At 51.2% G+C, this 12,399-nt stretch overlaps 1 protein-coding gene across 4 annotated transcripts in view; it reads left to right on the forward strand.

Moving 5' to 3' along the window:
- The window catches only part of Tnxb (tenascin XB), a 67,196-nt gene that overhangs the window by 22,439 nt on the left and 32,358 nt on the right, over positions 1 to 12,399 (forward strand). For all 4 annotated transcript variants that reach the window (XM_070024071.1, XM_070024073.1, XM_070024072.1 and 1 more), the window contains 6 exons: positions 494 to 787; positions 3,065 to 3,355; positions 3,695 to 4,027; positions 5,223 to 5,570; positions 5,945 to 6,268; positions 11,368 to 11,673. In XM_070024071.1, coding sequence (XP_069880172.1) covers positions 494 to 787; positions 3,065 to 3,355; positions 3,695 to 4,027; positions 5,223 to 5,570; positions 5,945 to 6,268; positions 11,368 to 11,673 — 1,896 coding nt within the window. The remainder of the gene's footprint in view (positions 1 to 493; positions 788 to 3,064; positions 3,356 to 3,694; positions 4,028 to 5,222; positions 5,571 to 5,944; positions 6,269 to 11,367; positions 11,674 to 12,399) is intronic.

Consider the following 12,399-nt stretch of genomic DNA (forward strand, 5'->3'; position numbering starts at 1 on the left):
AGCCTGTGACCCCATCAGGCTCCTTCTGGTGGTGGTTGTGGGGTGCTCCACTGCCATCAAGACTTCAGAGATGGGTGACATTTGCAGGGCCAATGGAAAGACAGGGGTGGGGCGCCTTGCTCTCACACCCCCTTGGTCCTGCATAAAGGGACAGATGTCTGGGGCTTACCCCAATTCCAGGGCAAGCCCACTGCCGATGAAGAGTCCTCAGACTGTTCTGAAGCCACAGTGAGGAAACTAGAAACTCTCAGGCAGTACCATGGGGAGCCTGAAACTCTGCCAAAAGTCCTAATGTGCAGAGGAACTAAGACTTTAGGGAACAGACACTGACTGGGGAATGCTCCCTCGCCAGGAGGGCTGGTCACCGAGGGCTGACGGATAGGGCTCTGGAGATGTTCAGAATGGAGTCAGGCAAAGGAGCAGGAAGGAGATGGGCAAAGGAATAGTTGAGCCCACCATGCTTTGCTTTTGCCCCCCTCCCCCCAAATCTCAGACAGAGCTGAGGAGAAGCCTAGGAAGTCCCCGGGCCCACCTCGCCTAGGTGAGCTGACGGCGTCGGACATGACCTCTGACTCCCTGCGCCTGCACTGGACGGTCCCCGAGGGAGAGTTTGACTCCTTTCTGATCCAGTACAAGGATAAGCATGGACCCCAGGTGATACCTGTGGAGGGGCCCCAGCGCTCGGCCCCCATCACATCCCTGGAACCAGGCCGCAAGTACAAGTTTGTGCTGTATGGGCTCGTTGGCAAGAAGAGGCATGGCCCCTTGGTGACTGAAGCCAAGATCTGTGAGTGAGAGCAGGCACCCCTCTCCCCACCCTCTGTGGATCCTAGAAAGAGGCCGGCCCAGGGCTTTGGGGTTGTGAAGGGAAAGCAATGAAGGGCAGACAGGGGGTGAGGAGGCAGTGCAGGTAGAAGGGGTCCTTGGGAGAGGTTGCCACTGTGCCTCCTAGCTGGAGAACAGGGTATATGGGGAGCTAAGGGGTTGTGGGGTCTTTTTTGAGGGAAGGGCTGGGTCTGTTGGTCTGAGGGGCTGGGGCCTCAGTTGAAAGCCTTCAGCGGCCTCTGGGAGCTTATAAAGTAGGAGAGTGGCGTGGTTAGATATTTGACACTGGTAAGACAGCATAGTGGTGTGGCTAAGGTGGGGACTGAAGTTGTGTGTGGGGGTGAAGGAGAGTGAGGAGACCCAGTTATGCCCCTTGTTCCTGAATTAGTCCTGTCCCAAAGGCAGTAGCAGCAGTGGACAGAAGTGTGGTATGGGACACTTAGATATGACTAATCTGAGCATGGTCATTGATTCAGATGAGTGTAAGATGCTTGAAGAGAGTAAGATCACACCCAGTATTTGCAGTAGCCCTATGAAGCATGCCAGTTTCATGAGGAGAATCAAGTCACTGACAGGAAGGAGTTACCCATCAGAAGGTGGCAGAAGCCAAGCACTCTGGCTCACACCTGTAATCCTAGCTATGGGGGAGAAAGAACTTGGGAGGATCGTGGTCAAGGCCAGCCCAGGGTAGGGTGTGTGGTGTGTGTGTGTGTGTGTGTGTGTGTGTGTGTGTGTGTGTGTGTGTGTGTGTGTGTGTGTGTGTGTGTGTGTGTGTGTGTGTGTGTGTGTGTGAAGTCCATAAGACCCTCTCTCAATAAGAGCTGGGCATGGTGGTATTTGCCTATTATCCTATGGTAAGCACAACTAAGAAGATTGTGGTCCAGGCTGGCCCAGGCAAAAAGCTCAACTTCATTATTTTTTTAAAGCCAAAAGGGCTAGAGACATGGCTCAAGTGGGAGAGTGCCTGCCTAGGAAGCACAAGACTCTGAGTTCAAAGTCTTAATACTACCAAAAGGAAAGAAGAGCTGAGAATGTGGCTTAGTGGTAGAGTGCTTGCCTAGCTGGAAGTGGGGCTGTGGCTCAGGTGGTAGACTGCTAGCCTTGAGGAAAAGAAGGTCAGAGACCGTGCCCAGGCCCTGAGTTCAAGCCTCTGGATTGGCAATTTTTTTTTTTTCAAAAGGAGGGCTGGGAAGGTGGCTCAGTGGTAGAGTGCTTGCCTTGCATGTATGAAGCCCTGGGTTCGATTCCTCTGCACCACATAAGCAGAAAAAGCTGGAAGTGGCACTGAGGCTCAAGTGGTAGAGCGCTAGCCTTGAGCTGAAGAGCTGAGGGACAGTGCTCAGGCCCAGAATTCAGGCTCCACTACTGACCAAAAAAAAAAAAAGGAATATAAAGGAAAAAAGGGGGTCACAGTGCCACCTTAGTGAGTGTGGAATGCAGAGTAAAAGCTTGAAGCGGGGCATGGAGGTCATCAGTGCCAGTGGCCAGGATGAGGGCATGAAGGGAGAAGAGACAGAGCTCTAGACAGCTGGCAATAGCCAACAGGAGTAGAAGAGGAAGGAGCCCACAGGGTAGCCTGGGGTGACTCTCCGGAGAGGGAGCAACCAGGTGCAGGCTGGTGTCTCGGGTGTCAGGGAGGAGGACACAGCTAGTCATGTCAGAGTCTGAAAGTGGGACTCAAGGGCCAGCAAGTGTCCACAGGACTTAGCAATGGTCAAGTCACATTCTGGAATCTTGGCTGGGCACAGAGCAAGGAGGGGAGGTAAAGGGAGATGTGTACAGAATGTGGGTGCAGCTGGGGACAGAAGCATGGCCGGGAGAGGGATGGACACAGAGTAAGGAGCAGCAGGAGAGGTGTCCTGAGGAGGAGAACCCGGAACACACGGTAGGAGGACTCTTGGAGGGGAAACGACATAGAAGTTAGAGTTGGAATCAGTAGAGGTTGCACTAGGGAGAATTCCCTGGCTGGAGAGATGTGGAGAGATGTCTGACTGGGATCCCTGCTTTCGGAGCCCCCTCCTCCTTGGTTGTAGATAGCATAATGCCACATACAGTGCTTCTGTGTCATTTGAAGGCAGCCCTTTCTCTAGGCCAGCCAAGCTCCTGGGCCGAGCTTGGGTTTCAGTCACTTTGTCCCCGTTTAGCCATGAGCAGCCTTTGTAACCTCACACAGCATCCCTATGTGAGACGGGTTCCTCCTTCTCCTGTGACCTTCCTTCTTTACGCTTCCTCTCCACAGTGCCTCACAGTGAGCCCAGCCCAGGAACCCCACCCCGCCTGGGAAATCTGTGGGTGACAGATCCCACCCCAGACTCTCTGCGCCTCTCCTGGACTGTCCCTGAAGGCCAGTTCGACTCCTTCATGGTTCAGTACAGGGACAAGGATGGACAACCCCAAGTGATACCTGTGGAAGGGCCCGAGCGCTCAGTTGTTGTCTCCCCCTTGGACCCTGACCACAAGTACAGATTCACCTTGTTTGGGATTGCCAACAAGAAGCGATATGGCCCCCTCACAGCCGATGGCACTACTGGTAAGTAGCTGCCACCTAAGCCCCCATGTCACCCGCGACCCGCCCTCTATACGCTTGCCCTCAGCCAGGAACTAGTGGGGCCTCCCAGCAGGAGGGCTGACTGCAGCATCCTGGCCCTGCTCCTGGGCTGAGGGGCAGCCAGCCTTTCCCCCACTGCTGGGCCTCTTTCGTCCCACTCAGCCATTCCTTAAGGCCCACAAGGTGTGTCATACTCTGACTTGCCAGGAGTTCAGGGCTCACACTAATAGAGTAGTGGACACCCCTCCCCACCCAGGTCCTGATCCTGAACCCCCATCCAGGTTGCCAGTTCAGCACCTGGCTGAACCTCTTTGTTTACAGCCCCAGAGATGGTAAAGGAGCCCCCTCGCTCTGAGATCCTTGAGCAGCCCCCTCGCTCTGAGATCCTTGAGCAGCCCCTCCTGGGAGAACTGATGGTGACTGATGTGACCCCCGACTCCCTGCACCTGTCCTGGACTGTGGCCCAGGGCCCCTTTGACTCCTTCACAGTCCAGTACAAGGACGCACAGGGGCAGCCCCAGGCTGTGCCTGTCAGGGGGGATGAGAATGAAGTCACCATCCCTGGCCTGGAATCCAACCGGAAGTATAAGATGAACCTCTACGGGCTTCGTGGCAGGCAGCGTGTGGGGCCTGTGTCTGTGGTGGCCAAGACGGGTGAGTCAGAGCCCACAGGCCTCTCTCCCTTGCTGGCCCCAATCCTCTATGCAAGATCTGGGCTGGGCTCCATCTTTTCTTTCTCAGCTCTACTTCTGCCAAAGCCTCTGTCCTCTTTCTCCCTGACTGCTCTCCTGTGCGCTACACCTCAGCCTCCAGCTCTTAATATCCTTGGTCCTCCTGCCTGTCCATTTCCAAAAGCAGGTTCCATTCCCGCCCCCCCCCCTCATTCCAAGCACTCAGACTCATCCTTTGGCCTCAGCTGTCCTCCACACCGTGTCCTCCCTTTCGGCCAGAGTTCTCACCCACAGTTCAGACTGGCTTTCTTCCTGGCCTGGTTCAGACCCTGGGCACACCTGGGCTTCGGGTACCAATTCTCTGCACCCTTACTGTGTTGCTGTCCTCTCTCCCTGATCTCCAACTCTTCTGTGACCTCTTCTTGCTCCTCACCTCCCTATCTTCCCATCCTTGTCTGAGTTCTCATTACTGCACGCTCCTGCCTAATCTCCTGTCCCTGACGTAGGTCCTAGGCCAAAGAGGGGGATCACAGAAGGGCTGGCTTTCTTTGTGCCACAGTCTCCCCACCCCTGGGAGTCCTGCAGAGAGCTAACTTCAGGGGACAGTTAGGGGGCCCATGAAGGTGTGATTCCAGAGTCAGCCTCAGAGTGGGCCCTCCCCAGTCCCCGTTCACCTGAACCTTTCTCCACTTTTGGCTGGAGCTCTGCCTTAGTAACTCATCCCTTAAGGTTCCCAGGAGAGAAAGGAGCAGGCTGCCCCTGAGAGGCCTCAGCAGGAGCGCATACCACGGTTTTCTCCCAGGGAAAGGGTGAGGCCACCAGAGCCCCCTAGAAGGGGCTTAAGGTGAGAAGAGGCCTCTCCCCTCCTGGCTTTGCTGAGATCAGTGCTGTCAGAGACACGATGTAGAAGAATTCTCAAAGATGTTCTATCTTCCCATCTTGCCTTCATCAGCTATGAGGAGAAATCTCACAATACAACATGCACCCCTGCCAGGAGATAGGACAGGCAGGGATGGCTCAGCCCTCTCCATCTTCTAGTGACTACATAGTCAATATCGGGGGCCATGTAAACCCCTGAGGCTGCCAGTTCAGGAGGCTATCCAGGATGTTGTACCCACTGACAACACTGGGAAAACAAATCACTCTTAATATCTGCATGACCCATTCTCTTATCTCAGCCCCAGAGGAGATCTCCAGTCCTACAGAAGTAGACGAGAGTCCAAGCCCTACAGAACCCAGCACAGAGGCCCCAGAGCCCCCCAGAGAGCCACGCCTGGGGGAGCTGACCGTGACAGATGCCACCCCCGACTCCCTGGGCCTCTCCTGGACAGTCCCCGAGGGACAGTTTGACCACTTCCTGGTGCAGTACAGGAACGGGGACGGGCAGCCCAAGGTGGTGAGGGTGCCAGGGCATGAGGACCAGGTCACCATCTCAGGCCTGGAGCCAGACCACAAGTACAAGATGAACCTGTATGGCTTCCACAGCGGCCAGCGCATGGGCCCCGTGTCTGCCATTGGGGTGACGGGTGAGTGGAAAGTGGGAGTCACAGGGTGGGTCTTCTTGGGATGAGAAATCTCTTGCTCTTTGTCAACAACTGACTAGGCCATGGTGGCCAGGGATCCAGCACCCACAGGCATGTGGCTGGGAGTGGGGCCTGCAAGCTATCTTCTGTGCCCCCTGGAGGCAGGAAGGGGCCATGAAGGCCTTTGTTGTGCTAGTGGCTGTGGAGGTTCCTTCCAGCTGACCTGGGAGATTGAGCGTGTCTGCCAGATGTCAGCTGAGCAAGACCACTAAGTCCCAAGGGTGGGCTTCTTGGAATGGACCTCAGAACCTTCATGGCATGGCTTCACCAGCTTTCTTCCCATCTACTGCTTCACCCTTTTTGTCTCCCTCTCTCAGCTACAGAGGAAGAGACGCCCAGCCCCACAGAGCCCAGCACAGAGGCACCAGAGCCCCCCGAGGAGCCGCTCCTGGGGGAGCTGACCGTGACAGGATCCTCTCCAGACTCCCTGAGCCTCTCCTGGACCGTCCCCCAGGGCCACTTTGACTCCTTCGCTGTCCAGTACAAGGACAGTGATGGGCGGCCCCAGGTGGTGCGTGTGGGAGGCCAGGAGAGGGAGGCCACTGTGGAGAACCTGGAGCCTGGGCGCAAGTACAAGATGCACCTGTATGGGGTTCACCAAAGGCAGCGCGTGGGCCCCGTGTCCACTGTGGCAACAACTGGTGAGCGTGGTCTGGATCTCGCTGCCGAGTCTTACCTTCCCTATTTCCAAGATTCCCACCTTTTGCCTGTGCAGCCATAAGTTCCTAACTGCTACCAAGAGAGAGCAGATTAATGGGGACTAGGGACTGCAACCAACCTTTTTGCCCCTGTGCAAGTTTTTTTTTTTTTGTTTTGTTTTTTTGTCTCGTCAGTCATGGAGCTTGAACTCTGGGCCTGGGTGCTGTCCCTCAGCTCTTCAGCTCAAGGCGAGCGCTCTACCACTTGAGCTACAGCGCCACTTCCAGTTTTCTGGTGGTAAATTGGCCATAGGAGTCTCATAGACTTACTTTCCTGCCCAGGCTGGCTTTGAACCACAATCCTCAGATCTCAGCCTCTTGAGTAGCTAGGATTACAGGTGTGAGCCACTGGTGCCCGACCTCTGTGCCAGTTTTAAGTAATTATCTCACAGCACTACTGTGAGGATGAAATGAGTTAACAGATGTAGAAAGGATTAAGAGTGAGCCTGGCACTAAGTAAGCATGCGGTCAGTGCTTGCTGCTGTGATTGCTGTAATTATCCTTACTCTACAGTCTGCTTTGTCCAGTTTTGTTGGTTCAGCTGCTTAGTTGGCCAGAATGTTCATTAGACATTGGCCTACTTATCAGTGCTTGCTTTGATGCTCATCCATAGTGACTATCCCACAAAGAACAGCCCTTCATCCCCTCCCTGAGGCCAGTTATGGTAACATCTCTGCCACCAAGTAGTCCCATCCAGTCAGCTCTCCAGAGCCCCTGCGGGGGAAACTGAGTGGGAGACAGTGCCTCTGGAGTCCTTCCTGTTGACCCGTCCAGATGGTCACGATGAGGGAATCTCTCTTTTTATTCTGATCACTGAAACAAAGGCACACCTTTTTCAGAAACCACTGAGAGAGAGAGAGAGAGAGAGAGAGAGAGAGTGTGTGTGTGTGTGTGTGTGTGTGTGTGTGTGTGTGTGTGTGTGTGTGTGTGTGTGTGTGTGTGCCTGTACACAGACTTGAGCTCAAAGCTCTGTACTCTTGCTTGGCTTTCTTGTTTATTATGGTTGATGATCTGCTACTTGAGCCATGCCTCTGGTTCAGAATTCTGCTAGTTAATTGGAGATAAGAGTCTCACAGACATTTCTGCCTGGGCTAGCTTCAAGCATCAATCCTCAGATCTCAGCTTCCTAAATTGTCAGGATTACAGATGTGAGATACTAGTGTCCAACAAAAGCAACTTTTTCTAAAGGGAAAAGATGGAAAACTTAAAAGTAGAAACAGTTAGATCTCTAAAACATAGTTTCTGTATAGTCCACAAAGCTCAACTTTACGGTGATTTGATTGGCTTCGTTTCTAGAACCTTCTATTCCTGATTTCTTTTTTCTTTTTTTGCTTCAGTTAGCACTGAGAAGAGGGAGAAGGGAAACCTATCCTTAATGGCCTCCTCTCAGGGTCAGAGGTAGTAATTTGGAGGCTCACACCAGGCCTGGAGTTCTCTGACAATATCTATTCTTCCATTCCAGGCAGAGAGACAATTAGTCTTTGTCTGGTCGTGTCCCTGGTCCCTGGGAAAGGATAGGCTCTGTTGGGTACTTACTGAAGTCCACAATGCAGAGAAACTGAGTCTTAAGAGTCTGACAGGCTAGAAATGTGGTTAGTGGTAGAGTGCTTGCCTAGCGTTTATGAAGCTCTGGGTTCTATTCCTCAGTACCACATAAACAGAAAAGGCTGGAAGTGGCACTGTGGCTCAAGTAGTAGAGTGTTAGCCTTGAGCAAAAGAAGCTTAGGGACAGTGACCAGGCCCCAGGACTGGCAGAAAAAGTATCTGACAAACTGAATTCCATTCTCAGTTCTTTCATTTCTTAGCTGTGATCTTAAAGAACTTAACCTCCTCTCCTGGAATCTCAGCTTCTCATCTTTAAGATGGAGCCAGTGCCACCACCTAGTGTCATAGGGTGAAAGGTGGTGATACTAGTGGATTTTCAGCTCATTCAACTTTTGTTCATTCCCTTGCATGGAGAGATCACTGTCTCTCTCTGTCTGATGCTAGATGTCATGCTGCATGTATTGTACATGCCATGGGTAAAATGGACATGGTCTTTTAGGGAAGGAATAAGCCTTGATGTTCCTTATCAGGGCAGTGAGGTGCTGGAGCCAGCTGAGTGGGTGAGGGCTTGGCCTGCTGTTCTTGCTGTTCCATTGACAGAAGGAATGTGCAGCCAGTTAGCAACAGAGAGGGGACTATTCCCAATGCAGCATGGGACTGTCATATTCATCAACAGAGCCTCAGCTTTACCAGTTAAGCCAAATCAGCAATCAGTCAGGCTTGGTGGTGAGGGTCAATTTCTCTTCCTGGAAAAACACAGAGGCCTAAAACAAGCAGAAAATAAGATACAAGCAAATATGGCTAGAAGGAAAGTGAATGAAAGAAAATGCCAGGCCTGGTAACCACTAGTAGATGGTCAGCACAGGTGGTTACTCTGGCCCCTGCCCCTTCCTCCCAGACTCATTTCGGTCTGTCTAAAGCCTAGTCTAAAGCAGGTTTTTGCCTGTGCAGTCTAGTCTTACCCTCCCATGGAAGTCAAAGAAACAAGATTTGGGGAGCATCTTACTCACCCAGCCACTCTGTCTTGGGACCACCTTCCATTTTGAAGGGATACCTCCCTCCCAGACTCAGCCTCCTCAGGGAAGGGGGTAGACAGTAGGGACCAGCAAGTCCTTGCTCAGCCTTCCCAGTCCAGACTTGCAGAGGACTCATGTTTTTGGTTTTGGGGTTTTTTTTTTGAGACAAGTTCTCACTATGTAGTTCAAGGTGGCCTTAAAATTGAGGGCCTCCTACCTCAGCTTCTTGAGTGCTGGATTACACGCATGTCCCTCCATACCTGTTTTCCACTTGTATAGTTAACAAGCATTTGCTGAAAATTCACTGTGTGCCATATACAAAGTTCCTGCCTGTGGAGCTTACATTCTAGCAGAGAGGGGCAGGCAACATGGTGCTCAAATTATGTCAGTGGTATTATATATGACAGGGCTAGGAGTTATAAAGAAAAGCACAGTAGGTGAGAAGGTGTGAGCCTAGAACTCAATGTTGAATCAAATCCTGAAGGAGATGAAGTGATAGTCACATAGATCTTTTGGGAGGGAGCTTCCCAGGCGTGGGGAGGGCAAATGCAGAGACTAGCAACAGGAAGGGGCCCCAAATGGGACAGCAGGAATGTGGAGTGCCAGGAAGACAGGATGTAGGGGACTCACGAGGGATTCATGTGTGGCCATTATAAGAACTTGACTTTTGCTCTCTGTAAGAAGAGAACCACTTTGGAGAGAAGTTCTGAGTAATATATTCATGGGACCCCTCTGCCTGCAGACCCAACAAACCAAAATTGGTGAGGGCTGAAGGAAGAAAGTGACAGGGAGACTGATCACATAGTTCATGGAGCTTGGAAATGGCAGTGGTGGATGGTGAATAGGGTCTAGATTCCAAGGGAGTGACAGCAAGACTGTCCCACAGGGCCATGTGACATGTGAGAAAGAACACAGGGGTAATTCCAAGGGTGTGTGTGTGTGTGTGTGTGTGTGTGTGTGTGTGTGTGTGTGTGTGTGTGTGTGTGTGTGTGTGTGTGTGTGTGTGTGTGTGTGTGTGTGTGTGTGTGTGTGTGTGTGTGTGTGTGTGTGTGTTGGTCCTGGGGCTTGAAATCAGGGCGTGGGTGCTGTAACTGAGCTTTTTTACTCAAGGCTAGCTGTGTGTGTGTGTGTGTGTGTGGGTGTGTGTGTGTTGGTCCTGGGGCTTGAAATCAGGGCGTGGGTGCTGTAACTGAGCTTTTTTACTCAAGGCTAGCACTCCACCACTTGAACCCCAGCTCCATTTCTGGCTTTTTTGGATGGTTAATTGGAGATATGAGTCTCAGGGACTTTCTTTTTTTTGTTGGGGGGGGGGTCTGGTCAAGGGGCTTGAACTCTGGGCCTGGGTGCTGTCCCTCAGCTCTTTTAGCTCAAGGCTAGCACCCTACCACTTGAGCCACAGCGCCACTTCCGGCTTTTTTCTTTTTGTTTATGTGGTGCTGAGGAATCGAACCCAGGGCCTCAGGCATGCAAAGCAAGTACTCTACCACGGAGCCACCTTTCCAGCCCCATCTCAGGGACTTTCTAGCCTGGGCTGGTGTTGAACTGCAATCTTTAGATCTCAGCTTCCTGAGTAGCTAGGATTACAGGTGTGAACCACCCTGGCTCACAGCCACATGGCTGTGTTCAAGGATTTTTATTTGAATAACTGGATGGATGGGGTTCTTACTTTACCAGGTGGAGACACTAGAGAGCACAGGGGAAGCTCGGAAGCTCAGTTTTGGACTTAAGATATAAATTTGGAAATAAAATAAAATAAAAGAATAAAATAGCATTTCTATTAAAAAAATAAATTCGGATGTTGAGCAAACCTGAGGGTCTCAGAGAGGTCTGATGTGGTATAAATCGAGTCGCTGACATGCAGGTGGGATTCCAGCCACTTTTCTAGCGTCCTGTGACAACTGACTACTCCTCTCCCACAAGCACAGCCTAACACCTGGTAGACAGTTGGTGACAGATTATTGGCCAGATAGATGTTGATTAATGAAGTTTCACATGAAAACCATCCCATGGGTAAACGTTCAACATAAAAATATGCCATGATTCAGTTAGTCTACTTTGAGGTATTTATCCAAGAGAAATGAGATCATATGCTCTTACAAACAATTGCATATGAATTTTTTTTGCATTAAACACTGGAAATAATTCAACTGTCCATCCATATACTAATAGCTAAATAAATTATTTATAGCCATACAATGGAATATTCCTTATCAAATAAAAGAGCTATGCAACTTTTGTACAAGGACAGGAGTGGGTAACTGGGAGGAAGCGAAGGAAGGGTGACATTGTCCAAGAAGAATTGTACTCATAACTTGACTTATGAAATGGTAACCCTTCTGTACAACACTTTACCAATAACAGTAAAATTATATTTTAAAAATCCCATCAAAACACCTGTGGGTACTCAAGTTAGCAGACATAATTACTACCAAGATAAAAGGGGATTCCTTTTCTAATAGTCCTCTACTATCTCTGTACCAGACCAGCAAGCAGAAGCGATCCCTCCAGCCACTGAGCCCCCACTTGAGCCACGCCTGGGAGACCTGACAGTGACAGATGTGACCCCTAGCTCTGTAAGCCTCTCATGGACAGTCCCTGAGGGCCAGTTTGACTCCTTTATGGTCCAGTACAAGGACAGAGATGGACAGCCCCAGGAGGTACCCGTGGCTGGAGACGAGCTGGAAGTCACTGTCCCCAATCTGGAGCCTGCAAGAAAATACAAGATGAATGTCTATGGACTCCGTGGCAGGCAGCGTGTGGGCCCCCTCTCTGTGGTAGCTGTGACGGGTAAGAGGGGGCAAGGAACTTCCCACCCGTGTTTACCCAAATCTTCTCCCCAGGACTGTACTCCTAGCTCTGTCTGGGTGCTTCCATCCCTCCCTGAGAAGGTCCTGTCAGTGACCTTGCACGTCCTTTCCCAGGCTTACAGTCACTCTAGTCTATTTGCTAAGCTCTGGGGTTGGAACCTTGTCACCTTCCGGTGATTTTCCCATCTCCACGGTTCACCCAGCTGGAAAGTCATCTTTCCATTTGGCCTAAATTCATTCTTTCTTCTTCAACACTCTGACTACACAGCTATTTCCTTCCCCTCTCTTTACAATCCTGCTGTGACTTAACACAGCTGCCATCTCCCCCTTCTGTCAACACACATCCCGGAATCTTTTCTCAGTGGTCCTCATTGCCTGGCCTGTGTCTCACTCCCTTCTGGCTGACTCCACTTGCATCCCTCCAGAAGGCCGCCCTCTCCTTCGGGCCCTGGCTTCCTCCAAGCCCTCATGGTTTCCTGGGCATAGGTTCATCATGATTTTTCTGTGCCAAAGCATCTGGTGAAATCCCTATTCCATCTCAGAGCAACATCTTAAAATCTAGAAAATGAAATGTGTAAGATTGCCAGAGACACAAATTATGTGGCTCTACACTCAGTCCTCCATATCTTCAAATTCCACAGCCAACTGTAGATAGAAAATATTTTTTAAAACTTGTATCTATTTCAAATATGTACAGACATTTTAC

The sequence above is a fragment of the Dipodomys merriami genome, unplaced genomic scaffold, assembly GCF_024711535.1.
Source record: "Dipodomys merriami isolate MVZ:Mamm:240054 unplaced genomic scaffold, mDipMer1.0.p SCAF_16, whole genome shotgun sequence".
Lineage (NCBI taxonomy): Eukaryota > Metazoa > Chordata > Mammalia > Rodentia > Heteromyidae > Dipodomys > Dipodomys merriami.